We start from the raw sequence: 16,346 nt of genomic DNA on the forward strand, positions 1-16,346 counted from the left end.
AATATTGCACTGAAAATAAAAGTCAATGAAATTAAAAGACAGCGAAAAGCTTTTCAGACTGTAATTATTATGCAAGTCTTATGAGTGCAAAACACTATATTCTTCAGCACAGAACTTGATTTTTGTGAAATAGAAATAACATAACAAACATTTTGGAGAGTGAATCATAGACTGCAAACCTGGAAATACTACAACAATCATCTACTCTGGCATTTTGTATAGCACACCACTCTCAAACAATTTTTTTCATCAAGTTCACGACTTTAAGGAGACTACAACTTTTTGAGAAATATCTAATCTATATTGACTGATAGATACGTTTCTAGCTGTTTCTACAGATCTTTTTTTTTTACAGCTGCCCATGATCTGAGGTACCTCAGATTTACTCTTGCCAGAAAATATTCTGAAAAAGTAAATATTTATGAAATTCTCACATGCTCATCCTGGTCATTGCATTGTCAGATTAAGTTTTTTTTAATTGTTGGCGGGTTTTCTTGTTTGCTTGTTTTTTGGTTTTCAGTGTGTTCGTTTTTTTCCTTAAATGGTTATTCTACCTTCACTATAGTCGTGTTTTTGTTTTGTGAGTCCAAGAAATCAAGAAAGGCAATGACCTAGAGGAGTTCGTAAACACAGCCCCAGAAACTTCCCTTACTGTATATGATTACCTTTAAGCTTAAATCGATGGGGCATCTGCTTAAGTCCATGGTTATTCTGAGCAGAGATGCCGAAATGAGGTGAGAGGGAAGAGCAGATCTTCTCCTGCAGATGAAAAGTGAAGAACTTTCTGCGCTGTGGAGCTGTGTGAGATGGGCAGAAGGTAGATCTTCCTATTCATGTTGCCACTCTGTTGCTTCCTTGCTGTGCTCTCCCAGATAAAGTATTTCTTAAATACAAAAAGGTAGCAATTTTGGGCATGATTTATTCTTCTTAGTGCAGGGGCAATTAATCAGTTTATGCATACACAGCACCCACATGCATTGAAGAACAGATTGCCTTCCAAGAACAACACTGTGAAAAGGGATCAAGGAGCAACAGCCCACATCCTCTCAGGTCCAGAGAAGAAATTACCACAACCTTGAATACATAACAGCTTTACAAATAATACTGACCAAAGAAACCTCTGCCACCTGGAAAAAAAAGACACAGCTTTAAAATAAAAAATGAGCATCAGAAGGTGTTGCTGCAAGTTTGGCTCTTCCTGAAAAACCTAAGCATTGCTTACAGATACCTCTATGGATATGGATGTGTCATTTATTACCTCCCTTCTTTTGCTTTAATCTTGAGTGCAGTGCATATGAAATATTGTTTCGTGTTTTCAAATCTCCAATGCAATTCAACATGTTGACATCTATATGACAATCATTAAAATCATAGTCTCAATAAATTGCTATTAGAGTGTGTATTGGTTTATCAGCCAGTAAATGTATTTTTAATGCCTAGCAGAGAATTTAAAAATAAAATGTTGTCAACCTTATTAAATTCAAGTACTATCTTCCCCCTAAGGTACTGGGTTTTATTGATACTATATATCACAAAAATTAATATAGAAATAAATAGAGTGAAATAAAAAGGAAAAAATAGCAACAGAAATTATGAAACAACATGAATTTATGCTTTTAAAGGTTTTTTTCAGAAGAACCATTAATGAGAGACAAAAACAGTATTAAAAAGCTTTTATTGAATTGTCCTTGCAGAACGTAAAATATGTGCTGTATCAAAATCATATGAAAACATATTTCTATAAGATGACAAAAAGCACATTAATATGCACAGTGGAATATAAAATACAATATACTACAGCTTTCCATCTGAGAGCAGCCACCCTGTCTCCGGCAAATATTTGCTTCATGATCCTCATCACCTAAGTGCAGAAAGTTGCAATTTTCTAGCTGTCATTAGAAAATGAGATGCAAACTGAAAAATGGGACACTCAGGTGAAAGAAAGTACAATTAAACATGGTTTTCATCTATTAACAGATGAGGACTATGTAATATTTGGTGTCTGTGGGCATTTTCTACCCAGTTTTCTTGTCTGATGAAGTCTAATATTTTCACGCAACTAGTTTGAATACCGCCAGCGTGGGTGCAGGCGGGAGTGCTGCATTGCCAAAAGTCAGGGTGCCGATTAAATCAGTTTTGTACCGTATGCATAAACATGCAGTAAAAATTCTTGAAGCTTCAGGTGTCCTATATATGTGCAGTGCTGATCAGCTGTAAATCTTACTGCTATAAATCCGGGTATAAATCAAAACACAGCGCATATGTACTGAATGCAATGTTTTTACGTGCACAGTAAATCTGGAAGGCTGACACTTGGTCATTCCCTGCCCGTGAGACAGCCAACCATGGAGAGCAGGTATTTTTATTTCTCTCCGGAAAAACCCGAACAAAAAACAGCAGCCCTGGTATAAGGAATTCGGGGGGGGGGGGGGGGGGGGGGGAAGTAGTAACAGCCTGGAGACTGTTTTAATTGGAAGATAAAATGGGTGTATAGAATACTTGGAACCTTTAACATTGCTAACTGGGCTAGTCTGGTGTATGTTCCTACATACAAAACCAGGTTTGGGCCTGGAAACTTAAAACAAACAAAGAATCCATCATAAATACTCAGCTTCGAATTCTGTTCTGCCGAAAAAGAATATTTATTCGTTTCACTGTGTACGTGATCTGATGTAAGGGAAAGACACAGAAAATAAATCATAAATACTAGTAACTGAATGACAAAACTTGAAGGCCTTAGTACAGTCCAGCACTACCCTATTCCTGCGCAGATGTAATCACACAGGTGTCCTTAGGGCTCTTGGAGCCCAATGGCACTGGACAGGCTGCTGACTTTATACAAACTGCGTATTACAGTACAGTTTTAATATTAAAGAGGAGGACAGTGATTTCCTGTCTCATATCAGAGTTTGGCTTCAACTTTTAGATGAGGATGACATGTCAGCAATTGGAGGACATGTCCATCTGCTCTTGGCAGTTAATTTAAGTCCCACTGTTTTATTATAGTGCATAAGGAACTACAATATCATCATCATCCTTTCAGTAAATCGCTACTGCTTAACTAGAAAAAAAAAAAAAGTCTGAGCTGAAAATGAGAGACATCAACCAGCATTAATGAAACTACCAGAGAAAGCTGGTAGTTCAAAGGAAGCTGAGGAACACAGCCCTCTGCCCACTATCGTGGCCTGGTGTGCTTCATGCTTCCATTGGACTGCTTCCATTTTCTGTCGCTCAGAAATTATCCTTTATTCTGTGTCTGGATTTGAACAGATCTGCAGTGCAAATTATCAGATTCTAATTAAAGTTGTTCCCAACACTTGCCCCTTGCAAAATCTCTGTGATGACATGGGATGGGAACCACCTCACCTGGCTCTAGAAGTCTGAATGTTGGAGCTAGTCACCATCAGCTTCCCATGGATGGATATGCATGTCCATGTATGATTCTTGTGATTTCTCTTCAGGTGAGATTATTTGCCACTTGATGGTATTCTCATTGACCACACAAAACCTTATGAACATCAGAATTAGAATGTTTCAAATGCATTCTTACAATAGTTTCTCAAAATGACATTCCAGGGTCATTCTTGTTTCTACTTCTACAACTTCTACTTGTTTCTACTTTCGTGTCTCAGAACATCTTTCAGTACATGTCACCAATAGGGTCATCAGATGTAACCTGTGACCTCTAAAACATACATAAAAAAACATTTTAACTCTTGTGACTCCTTTTTGGAAGTAGTAACCACAAAGTACACCGATATCATACTGCAAACCCCATCTCATACTGCACGATACTCGTATACTGAGGGCTCCCAGAGAGCTAATTCTTCAAGGCAAGGAGACCACACCACAGCCACCCTCCTGCAAATGCCTTTAGACACTACAGTTGTGCTATTCATGGGTATTATCGGAGAATCAACATCCACACTTCCTAAATGCATATATATATATATATTTCCCCCTAATGCTTTCATTTATTCACTGCTTCCCAAATTATTAGTGACTGTTACTCAAAAGTGAAATCTTCTGGGGAACTACAGCACCACTGCTCTTATCCATTTTGTGGTTTCTATCATCTCTAGCATTTTGTCTGAAATCACTTCTGAGTTATCAGATGATTCCCAGTTCTGACTTCATTTCCAGCTAAAACCACCAGATGTATGGTTTTATAACATAGATCATATTTATCACAAAAAAAAAAAAAAAAAAAAAAAAACTTCTGAATTGTGCTCAGTACAAAAAGGTTTAATCAGTATGATCACTTTAAATATGAGAACGAGACCTTAATGGAAAGGTTAGACTCCAACTATTAATCTCCAGATGTCTCCTATAATTGATAAAAACTGCCACCATGCTACCACAGCACATAAAGTACCACTTACCTGGCCAACTGAGACCCATCTGTGTGCATAGCTCTACAGGGTGAGACTCTGGAAGGGGAAGACTCTGTTGTCTGGAACCCGGGCCCAGCTGCTGGACGGACCCAGAGTCCAAGGCCACCTGCTGCAGGGGTCCCTCCCCTGCGGGTGTGTGGGTGCATTAGCCCCTGGCTCATACATCCAGATGCCCCAGACGGGGAGACTGAACTTGCCCAGCCGCTAGGGACCCACACCGATGTACACGCGGTACCTGTGGCTCCCGGGCCAACCTTCTCCCTGACCAACCCCAGGGAACAGGACGAGGCCTCATGCTGGACCTGCTTGTGGTCGCAAGCGCTGGGCACGTTGCTGTGCGTGGGCTGCTGTGCGCGCCCAGCTACGCAGCCATATACTGGGTACACACGTGTTTGCGTGGCGCCTCCCAGGAAAACACGCTCAGCCTCGCTCCTGCCTGGACCGGCAGCCTGGATTTGGGCCCCATCCCTTGACAGATACTGCCTCCAAAGCCGAAGAGCTGGCGGCAAATTACAGTCTTTTAACTTCATGTTCTTTGTCTAATTCTTACTGCATGCATATTTTTTCAGTCTGTAAGGCATAAAATCTGAAGTCTACATTGTTCCATATTTCCTAAGCCTACCTTTACTTATCTTTTGTTTTTCCCATTAAGTGCAAGAACAGATAGATACATGCAAAAGAAAGTCATAGTACTTTCAAAATGAGCTTAAGATGAGACAACTCATTCAAGTTACTATTGATTTCCCCACAGCTTTGTCTAAAAGGAGCAAACAAAACTTTACATTCTATTCCTCAGAACCCCAAAGAGAAAATACATATTGCACATGATGACTTCTTCCCTCTTCTTCTGATTTATAGCTTCACCAGTTGCTTGCATTCAATGAATACTCATATTTAAAGAATAAAATTTCAAACTGTGAGAAAACTTGAGTGTACCAGAAAACAGTTGTGATGGGACACATATACTGCTCTTTTTCACATTTCAAGGTCCTCACGACACATGCACAGCAAATGTTAACACTAAACCAAGCAGATACCATTTCTTGACACTTCGGTGGATCACACTTTAGATTTTCAAGTAGAAAGGGTTTGTGCCCTTTCTTTTTGTGTTGTGGGCTTTCAGCATCTAACCGAGCTAAATTCTTCTATGCCACAAATTAAAGCGACATAATTCAAAGCAGCAACTTATGCAGGTATCCTTCACAAGGTCATATATATGCCATATATCTAAAGAAAACACCTTAATCTCCTTCCCTCAAAACATTCCTTCCCTTCCTTCACCTTTTTTCTGTATAAAGAGATGGATGGGTCAGCTGTTGGTGCTACTCTGCAAACCAAAGGTTCAAGACCCTATTCTACCCACTACGACCTTGAGCCACTGTTACCTTTATCTTCCACTGCTAAATAAAAATTAAGGAGCTTGACTGAAGGCTAAAGTAGCAGCTGATGCACTGAACTGTAGTGAGTATTCTCCCAGGCTGGTACTTTATGGTAATCAGCACAGTACAGTGTGTGGGAAAACATAATTAACTGATTTTTTTTCCTCCCTTTTAGGACAGCTGTATCAAGAGTTAGCTTCTGATGGGGGAGGAAAAGAAGCCTCACAAAGAGCTGTGAGGCCTTAATAATAGCCCCTTCTTTCTCTCAGTTAAATAAAACTGTGGGAGTGAGAAAGTGACTAGAGTATTACAGATACTCTCCTTCTTCCCCTTCCTTGAAATCAGCAATAGTGAGGCTGTAGTAAGACTCCATAGTTTGTGGCTCAAGTCCTTTACCTGAATTACAATAAACATCCTTTAACATAAGAAAAGAGTTTTTACATTTAAAAATGCATCACTGCCTCATCTGAAAAGTCTTTATAGATAAACATAATTCCAAAAAAAAACCGCATTGATAGTGTATCAGTGAAACAGAAGGGGCAATTAGCAATGTAAGAGTTGGGCTTTCTGACATTTTTTCTGTAAAAACACCTGACATCACGGCAGATGATGATATCTGCCTAATAATTCAAAATGATGGTAAATTGGGAGAACTCTGAGTCCTCGCGCTAAGTATTTTCATATCCTATATGTTCTTTAAACACCTTTAGCTAATGGATGCACACAAAGTGAAGGAACTTCAAACATGAATTCACATAGATGTTTCCTTTGTCTTTTCAACAGCTACACTAACCTACAAAAGTTATAAAGAAGCATGAGACATTATCTACTAAAAAGTTATTTAATAAAATATCCACATGTAACTTAAAACACACAATTAGCTGATTGCTAACTGAAAATACAAGAAACCTGCAAAGATTTATCTGTTTTGTTGTATTTTCTGAAGAAGATATTCCATCTGCAAGTTTAGATTTGGCTGTCCTTTTTTAGTCTTCTTGCTCAGTATTTTATAAACTTCCATTTTCTTTTGCCTATATAACCGTTGAGCTTCTTCTCTTTGTTGTTGTCTTTTTTCAGCTTCCTGAAATAAAAGAGAGATGATTATGTCACAATAATTTAAAACCTTCTACAACTGATAAATTGCTATGAAAGCAACGTAATTCTGGGGAGTGAAAATACTGGCAACTAGGTATTGTATTAACAGTAGCAACACAATCACTCTTAAAAACTTAACTCTGACTCTCTTCTAGGGCACACTGTAATCAAAATGCACATTATTTTGCCCAAAGCTTCAAGAGAAAAGCGGTGTTTTCTTCAGCAAACATGCTGCCAATAAAGCTCGTCAATGAAGGCTTGATTTTTTCTGCAAAATGAGCTCCTTTACATTTTCTTTTTTACTTAAATGAGAAATACCAGTATTTTTCCATCTTCTAGACTTAAGTGCAAGATAGAACGAATGAACACTATTCTGCGGCCCCCATATAAATGTCTTGCAATTCAAGATTTGCCAGGAGATCGGAGAAACCTGCACGGGACCGGCCGACTAATGGGCACATGTGTACAACGTGTGCAATGTGCCTGGAGGTTTGTGATGCCTCGACATCAGAAGCAACACTATGTATGGACAACTTAAGACCAGGCTGATTTGTTATTTGTCCTCCTCAAAACAACATACATGGTTGGCCTTTATTACGATTAATAAAAAATGAATGTACTTTCTCAGCTTGTCTACAGCTGAGAAAGATCTCCGAGATTTACCTCTTTCTTCCTGGCACGTTCAGCCTTTATTTTCTCATACTCTTCTTTTGCCTTCTGATTGGACGTTTTCTTAAACTTCCTTTCAGGTGTAATTGGCCTATAATTAAAAAGTACACATCCTTGGCATACATCACTTGGCACACTTAATCACCTATACCTTTGCCATTGCAGATTCAGAGTACAATCCTTATAACCTTGTAAGATTTATAGATTAGGCAAGTGAGAAGTAAGGCTCATCCTTCTATACTGGATGGATGCTTGCATGCACTTTTCTTACATGATATTCACTCACAGTGACTATCAGGCATGAAAATGTAGATTTTTTGAGTATACTGAAGTCTTGACTGCACAGCATGTTAGAAACACATATATCTTATTCCGTGGAATGTCATGTGGATGAAGTTTCATAAACTTTAAAGACTGACAAAGAAGTTTTCTCCAATCACACTGGCTTTTCAGATACCAGAAAACTCCATACACCGGCTCAGAAATGCATTCTCTCTTTCTAGTTACAACACATGGATGCAATTACAGAGATCTGGACAGCCAAGTGTGAGCAACCTGTCTCCCGAATAAGTCATGCTGACATGGAAGGCAAAAACATGCAATAATGTCTTTATGAAAGCCTCTTCTTGAAGAAGAGGATATATCTTTACCCTTAATATTCAAAAATTACCCGTAGAAATTAGGTTCCTTCCCAATTTAAAGATCTTTTGCCAGAGAGTCCAATTCAGGCAGAAACAAGATGATTGCCCAAGACACTCTGTCACCACTATTTTGTAAGACATTTACGCATTTCACACAAAAACTTATAAGCCTTGCTAGTTTTTTATTTAACTGCTGCAAAAGCAAGTTGTGATTTCTCAATTATTCAGATTTTAAACTGGAAAACTAGCCATAATCATTTAGGAAACTTCAGAAAGACAACCAGAGAGGAAAATGAAGACTTGGTCTCATGCTTTCATGTAGAAATACCACGGTATTCTGCTATTCAGGGAAGAAAAAAAAATCAAAAATTCTGAACTCCATCTTGTGGCAATACTGCACCATAGCACCTCATTTTCTCATAATGAGAAAAATGGTGACATATGCCAGAAATGGAATTACTTCGGTGAAATTTTATTTTACGTCCATAAACCAATAAAGTCTACTCCAAAACTCTAGGTACTGCTGCATCTCACAGATTATCAGCCACAATATTAATTTTGGTTTTTAATCTCAATCAGTGATGTTAACGTCAGCAAAACACAAATCCTTTCTTAAAGAGAGATACCACTCCTATTTCAGACAACCTCAGTTTTAGACAAAACCTTTCTCCCAATGTAAGGCATAGATCTGACTCTTTCTTCCCTCCCTCTCAAGCATTTTCCTCAGCAAAGTTTATGGGTGGACACACCTTGAAATTCAAAGATTCAAGGCATTTCTTGAAGTAAGGGCAATTATCTCAGCTGTCATATTCAAACACTGTTCCAAACTGCTGCCACGATAGTGAATGACCAGTGGTTTTCAGGTCACTGGCATTCCTAAGTTTTCATGGGGACTTATGTGCAAGCAGGGAAGAATCATCTATGCTATCTGATGATTTTAGGCCTCAGATTAAGCACTTAATTTACTTGTGAAATATAAGTAGATTTTTAAACAAACCTTACTATAAACAAGTTTAAAAAACAAGAGAAGCATCCATTTATCCATTCAAAAACAAGAAGAAATGTTATTTATAAATAACACTTTACTATTCTCTCTGCTAGATGGATCATCCTCAGACTACTCAAAAAAAGAAAATTAAATAATAATTTTCCCCCCAAAAAAGCTTAACTTGACTAGGTTCAAACTAGAAGCCCTCTCCATCCTATATAATGAATTACTGCAAGTTCTGTCCCCTGTGCCACATGACAAAATGCTGTGACATTTCTATTATTTTGGATTGCTTTGAATTCTGGAACAGTTCACTACCTTAATTAAAGGTTCTCCACATCCCACGTTTCATTTGTTAAAAATCTAAAGTTAAAATTCCTCCAAAACCATCTATCCCACAAAAGGATAGCTGCAGACATTATTGCTCACCCTAGCAAAAAAAAAAGTTATGAAAACCAGAACTTATCAAATTGGCAAAGACAATACAAAAATTCTTCCTAAAGTGTGGAATTAAATTAAAAGAAACTGAGATGCAATTATGATGTTAACTTGTGGACTTTCATGGGACCTAAGCGCACATTACCAGCACGGTTTTTTGTTTTTCCTTTTTTAAACATACTTCTTGTCAACAGCAAAATAGGAAAACTAAAATTAATCTCCAGTAGATCTAGAGCTTGAATATATTAGCTATAATACTGTTAGATTCAAGGAAATCTCAGTTGAAAAATCATTCAACTTCATACTCTCAAAACTACACTGCATAAACTACAGTGGGAGTATAGGGATATTTGAAATTGTTCAGTTTGGCTTTATTTTCTGTTAAGAAATCAAATCTGTCACAGGACAAATAGTAACACATCTCTCTGTTACCCAGAAAGAACACTGCCTGAAATGAAATGGCAAAAAAATGGCCAACAGCTACTGCTTAACTGGACCTAATCCTTGCAGTGCAACAGTAAGGGGAATTTTTATATTATACCTGTGAATTAACACCCTAACCATCACTGATTTCATCTTCCGGTTCTGATGCAAAGAGAACAAAGCCACATCTTTACATTTTAATAATAATAATTAAAAAAGACCTAATGGCATTTTTCAGTATGGCAAATCACTACACTCAAGTCCACGTAAAATGTGAGACCTAAAATATTTCTCTAACAAGGAAAATAATTACTTGCTTCTGGAGACTTATTTTAAAGACTTACTCTACTGCTTTTTTAGGTTTTTCTTCTAACAAAGCCGAGTCTCTTGCAGTCTTGCGCTGTTTCTTAAGCTTCTCTTCTTCAGCTAGGTAGAGATGTTTCAAGTGTTCTGGGTAAGTATCGGTAAACTGAGCGTCTGATTGTGTCCCAGTCTTCCTCTCCTTTTTTAATAGCTTTCTGTATTCCCTTTGGATCTTCTGTTTCCTCCGAAATGCAAATCCTTGTCCTGAAAACATTGGGAAAAAAAATTCACCTGAATTTTTAAGAGGCCAGACCATTGCAGACATACTACTTAATTTACACCCAATACTGTACCCATTTACTAACGCTTCTTCACGTCGTAAGAAAAGACGTAGTAACATTTCATTAACCTCCTGCCTTTGACAGCAACACACACATCAGAACAGATCTCTACACAAATCATCAAGAAAACAACAGTTGTAATACCTGCTGCCGAAGAAGCCTGAAGTTGCCACATCATGGGAAAAACAGGGGTGGGAGCTACACTGTATTAATATGCCATTACAACTTCTCAGAAATATATTGTTTTACTCCCAGATCTCTTTCCAGATCAGTCGAGAAAAAAAGCTTTTCTACAATTTAAAAAATACCAGAGAAGCTACATCAGAGAAGTATGTAAAGGAAACACCAGCTAATGGTAGTTCCAGGTTCTATATAGCTACTTAGTTGCAGTCATACAATGAGTGGATTTTACAACCTGAGCAATTTTTCCTACTACTGAACAATTTAACTGACACTGGCATCGCAGTTGCTGTAGACACTGTTGCCAAATGCCCTTTTGGCATTTTTGCTCACACTGTGGCCTCCAGCACCTTAACTGTATTTTCTGCTTAACGCAAGCATTTAAACCTCCACTCTATTTTAGACTTCACCCACGCGTGGAGCTTTCCTTCGCCTGCCGCGCCGCCCACGGGAGCTCCCTCGCCAAGGCTGCCCCAAACGCGCGCCCTGCGGCCCGAAGCGCCGCTCCGCACGCGCAGACCGCTGCAGTGGGGGGCACACCGGCCTCCCGCCGGGCGCCCCGTCCCGCTCACCCTCCTGGACGCTGCCCAGGGCGCCCCGCAGCGCCGCCGCCGCCTTCCAGGGCCGCTGCGCGCGGGGCCCGCCGCCCGCCGCGGGGCCCGGCCTGCTCTGCCGCGCCGCCGCCGCCATCGCGCGTCGCGCGGCGCCACGTCACGCAGCGGCGCCGCGGCTCCGCCCCGCCGCGGCCGCCCGCGCGCGCCATGTCGCGCCCGCGCGGTGCCGCGCGGCTGCCGCGGCCGGTGCCGCGGGCGGCGGCGGGCGCGGCGCTGCGGCGCGCGGCGCGGTTCGCGGCGCGGGCGCTGCCGCTGCTCCGCGCGCCCGCCGTGGAGCTCTACACGCGCGGCCTCTGGCAGCGCCTCGTGGCGCCGCCGCCCCAGGCCGCGCTGCGCGCCCTGCGGCGCCACCTGGCGGCCGCCGCCGCCGCCGCGCCCGCGCGCTGGGGTGAGTCGCGCGGGGGCGTGGCCAAGGGAGGGGGCGTGGCGAAGGCTCGGGGGGCGGTGCCTCGCCGTGCGCCGCCATTTTGGGCGTTGCGGCGATTGCGGGCGCGACGCCTCCTTGCTGCTTCCCTGCGCCATTTTGTGGGGAGGGCAACAGTGGCAGTGCCTGGGGGCGAACACGGCCTTCGCAGCCGTCCACTGCGCTGGTTTGTATTCGTCCAAAGCTTATCCACGTGGCATTCCAGAGGCCTCTCCATATTGTCACAAACTGTCACATTGCCACATGCCTTCGACTTGGAGGTTTTTGTGCTTTTCCCCTCATCTTCTTGTTCCAGATTAATGGGATATCTCTGGAACAGGCGTGATTCAGAATCATGGCCGAGCCTGGATTTGTATTTTAAGTATAAGAGGCTCTCATGAGTACAAATTGAAGCGACCTTCTCATTTCGTTAAGTTGCCTCCCGTCCAATTAGAAGGCAGAAATGAAATGCAACTCGTAACTGCTAGGTTTGTTTGCTGTAATTTCCAATGAATGGTAATAAAGCAGAAGGCTGGTACGAGTGGAAAGATGTAAAAGTTAAAAATGCTCCAAATGCTGAAATTCAGGAAATATGGGGGACAGCTGGAAAAGGCTTACATGCAGCTTTGCTATATATCTGCAATAACGAGTGTCTGGCAAAGGAAGACAGAAAGCTGTTTCATTTCTGACGAGCTATTTAAGAAGTACTTCATATTTTTTTGATAGTTTTCAAGTAACTCAGGAGGAGGCCAACCATGAAACTGCATTACTGAATTTACTGCACTCCATGTAAAACGGAAACACAGCAGTAATAGGCTTTTAGGCAGAATGCAAAAATGAAGATAAAGCATCTGAAAGACACATTGTTTGGGGGGCCAAGGAGATTAGTTTCAAAACAAGGGTAAAATCACTGACGAAGTTTTCCGAGAAAAATAATCTGTATCGTGCCAAAGCTCATGGAGTGTCGCTCTTGCACAGCAGTGACTGCTATGTGAAATAGCATGTGAGACAGAGAGCCGTGTTGGATGTGATGAAGGAGCTGACAGAAAATAGCATGTGCAGCTCCATGGTTTTTGGCATAAAAAGCAAACTGAGATAATCACTTGAATTTGGAAATATTGAAGGACTGGAAATTGCTACATCACTTTGTAACATATCTGGATCTGAAGGTTTTCAAAATATTAAGTGTCAGGCCACATTTTTTCAAGATTGAGATATCTGTTAAAAAAAAAAAGCAACAATGTATTTGTGCATGAAATAATGTGAATTGACTTTGACAGCCAGGTGGAAAAGGAAGACAGTGCAGTTATGAAGCAAAGGTATGGGGCAGTAACAACAAAATCCTTTAGGTTTAATGTTTTTGACAGGTAGTGCTGGGGTCAAAACTTATCATGACTCATAATAAGGGCCTAAAATTGAACATGAACAAAATTCTTCCGTAGTGATGTCATTAAAACAAAGCTGTAAAGGACGTTGACCTTTATCCTAACTTTATGCATGGGAAAGCCCATGAAAGGGTGCAGTAGAACCAGGAAGACACCAGACTGTCCTGTAGATTTTAAAGTGTGAAAATCATCTATTGATATTCATCCAAAACATGCATCATGAAATCTAATACAGAAATGAATGGTTCAGGAGTCACGTTTTATGGCTAAAAGGAATATACTCTAGAAAGATGAGAGGTCTTCAAGCTAATGGAGAAAATACAGCATGTCTTCGTAGGTTTTTAGTACAAGTAAATATTAGGTATTAGTTACTTACTTGGGAACATAAAGAGAAGTTGTACTTTCTTTAAAATATTGACTCTGTGTGTTTGTTACTCAGAATTGCCAGCTATTTAAATGTTAGATATATATGTATTTAGTTTCTGATGAGTGCTATAGTAATCTCATAATGTGCTGTCAGTCTCGTTTTTGGCAGTGGCTGTGAGAATAGCAAGACATTGTGACCATGCATCCCAAACCCCTTTCTCAATATATGTGTGAAATGACAGTTTGGTTTCACAAGGTAAAACCTTAGCTGCCTAAGTATTTGAGAAATTGTGCATTTATACATTTACAAATATATTGAGTCCCTAGACTGTCATGAAAAGGTGAATGCAATGGGAAAAAAAAAAAAAGTGTCCTGACACTCTTCCTAGAATCTCTTCTAATATGGATCACAAATTAAAAAGAAATGTTGGGTCGGTCTGACAGATTGTTTTTGAAATGTGAAGTTGTTCATATTTACATAGCCCTGCAAATTAAAAAGTAGATACCATACTTTTATTCTGTACAATATATTGCATTGCTTCACTTATTTCAACAAACAAATATGCTGAGCTATATTTTTTGCTAGAAATAAGCAGCAACCTTCAGTTCTGTTGTATAGAATCATATGCAGGGAAATGACAGCATGTTCTATGAATTATTTTCAAGGAATATTCTCAGATAATCATGAAATAGTATTTCCTTACAGTTATACAAGGAGAATTCCTTGTTTTCAGCCAGAGCCTAGAAAAAAATTTCATGTCCATTCGTAAATATGTAAAACTTTTTTTTTTATGCTTCAAAAAGCTGCCATTTGCCATAATATATTTGCTAGTGAATGAATTGATGGGTTGAAATATGTTAGATTTTTATCTTGCGAACAACCAAAACAAACACTATTTTCAATAACCAAAGACAATACTTACCCAAGCAGCTGCCATTGAGGTGTTTGAAGTAATGTTTCAGATACCTTAATGTAATTGAGTAGATGAGTTTTTCCTTTTAGTCGTCACCTTGGAACAATTTAAATTTGGTAGCAGTTTTATAGATGTGATATGTCAGTCATTGTGAATGAGATCCTGATATTTCTGTTAATGCTCTTCAGTCAGAAAAGTGAATTCAGGAAAGTTACATAATGTGTAACATTACACAATTTTAGTAAGGAGAGTTAATCTATTTTACTAAGCCAGCTGTTGAAAAAGTTAAAAGCAGGCAAGCATTGGATTTATAAGCTTTCTGTGAGTTCTAATAAAGAAGCAGAAAACTCTAAATTTCAGTAAACAGTCAATAAAATTATTAATTACCAAGATAAGCTGTGCATGTGTAGAAGGATCAGCAGGAAATAAGGTGAAAGGAAGGATGGGATGCTAAAAATTGCAAACTCAGTGAATGTATTCAGTGTATTTATATCTACATATAAATAAACAAATTACTGAGTCAACATTTTTTAGTATCCTGAAGAGTATTGGTGGGTATTAGTTCTCAAGATCACATCCAAATGTGAGCCTTGAGACTGAGAGGTTGCTTTTGTTTCATGAAGTAACTCCTTCCACTGATGCTGATTTTTCTTAACTGGTGGTGTGAATTCGTCACTTAAGGAACTAGCCTGGGACAACTTAAAGGAGTTGGGGGGAGGCAGGAGGTTTTGAGGTGAGAACACTTGTGGATTTTGATCCTTTGGGTCCTAGAGTGGGAAGGGCTCGTTCTCAGATGATGTTTCTTTCTCCAGCTGAGAGTCCTTGTTGAGTGAAAGTCTCTGCTGAAGTGCTTAATACGTATTGCCTACTAGGGGATCAACAAGGGTATGAGATAGTGCTTCTGCCATGGTTTGATGCTGGCTGCTGGTGTGGAAATGAGGTGCCTGGGTCAACGGCATTCTTGCAATTACTAATTTCATAGATATTAAGGATATGACCATTTAGATATCCAGGACATTGATGCAGCAAGGTAGTAAGAGTTCTTAGTTACTGGTCAGTCTAGGTGTATCTTAGGTGCAGGACCTGAACAAAATACTCAAAGCAGCTTACGCGGATTGTTACCCTGTTAGGCAAAATAAGAACATCTTACACCTCCAAGTAGCCTTCTGTAATGGCAGAAGGCATATTTTTTTTCCACTGGTGCTGCAGTTCAGTACATTCAGAACATAAATATTAGTGAAATTTACTTGACGTCTAGCCAGATATTTCAAAAAAAATATTGCTTAGAAAGCAAAATATTTTTTAGTGTAAGCCTGGATATTTAGTAAGTATGTAATATACACGTATGAAAAAGAAATGCACAAAAATCGAAGTTTATTCAGATCTGTTTCTTACTCGCATAAGTTTTGTTAAAGAAATGTCTTGTAATAAGATGACATTCCAATATGTTTCCTAACTCCTTTATTTTGTGTAATTACATGCCATGAAAAAGATAAATGGATTTTGGAAGGAAAGGTTTTTGTTTCATTTTTTATTTTGTTTTGTCATACAAGATTGGCCAGAATATTTAAAAATGTGTGTCATTAACTAAAAAGATTATATATTTCAGTGTCATGTGCTCCATCTTTTATGCCAAGAAATAGCCTTGCTGGACACAGAGGTAATAAAATTTGGAGATAAAAAAGCATAAATGTATTTTGGAATGGGCTGTAATTTTCACAAGTGTGTTGTACTAAGTGCTGTACTACATGAAAGAGACCATCATATTTATGAAATGGGAACATCAGCTTCTCATCAGGAGGATTAGATTCCT

At 39.6% G+C, this 16,346-nt stretch overlaps 1 protein-coding gene across 1 annotated transcript; it reads right to left on the reverse strand.

Annotated features, from left to right (window-relative positions):
• Nucleotides 1-6,595: 6,595 nt before the first annotated feature.
• On the reverse strand, nucleotides 6,596-11,541 carry CCDC59 (coiled-coil domain containing 59). Its single transcript, XM_088531214.1, has 4 exons — nucleotides 11,424-11,541; nucleotides 10,372-10,594; nucleotides 7,532-7,628; nucleotides 6,596-6,854 (listed from the first exon to the last, which is right to left on the reverse strand). Exons 1-4 carry the CDS (start codon nucleotides 11,539-11,541, stop codon nucleotides 6,693-6,695), a joined length of 600 nt encoding a protein of 199 aa, XP_088387340.1. The 3' UTR covers nucleotides 6,596-6,692.
• Between the last annotated feature and the right edge of the window lie 4,805 nt (nucleotides 11,542-16,346).

Source organism: Tinamus guttatus, unplaced genomic scaffold, assembly GCF_059628265.1.
Source record: "Tinamus guttatus ecotype Peru unplaced genomic scaffold, ASM5962826v1 Tinamus_guttatus_pri_ptg000399l, whole genome shotgun sequence".
NCBI lineage: Eukaryota > Metazoa > Chordata > Aves > Tinamiformes > Tinamidae > Tinamus > Tinamus guttatus.

Coding starts and splice junctions, on each gene's coding strand:
- CCDC59 (XM_088531214.1), bottom strand. CDS start 11,541: ATGGCGGCGGCGGCGCGGCAGAGCAGGCCGGGCCCCGCGGCGGGCGGC. Junction 10,595..11,423: donor CCTGGGCAGCGTCCAGGAGG/GTGAGCGGGACG, acceptor CAATGTTTTCAG/GACAAGGATTTGCATTTCGG. Junction 7,629..10,371: donor AAACCTAAAAAAGCAGTAGA/GTAAGTCTTTAA, acceptor TTTTAATTATAG/GCCAATTACACCTGAAAGGA.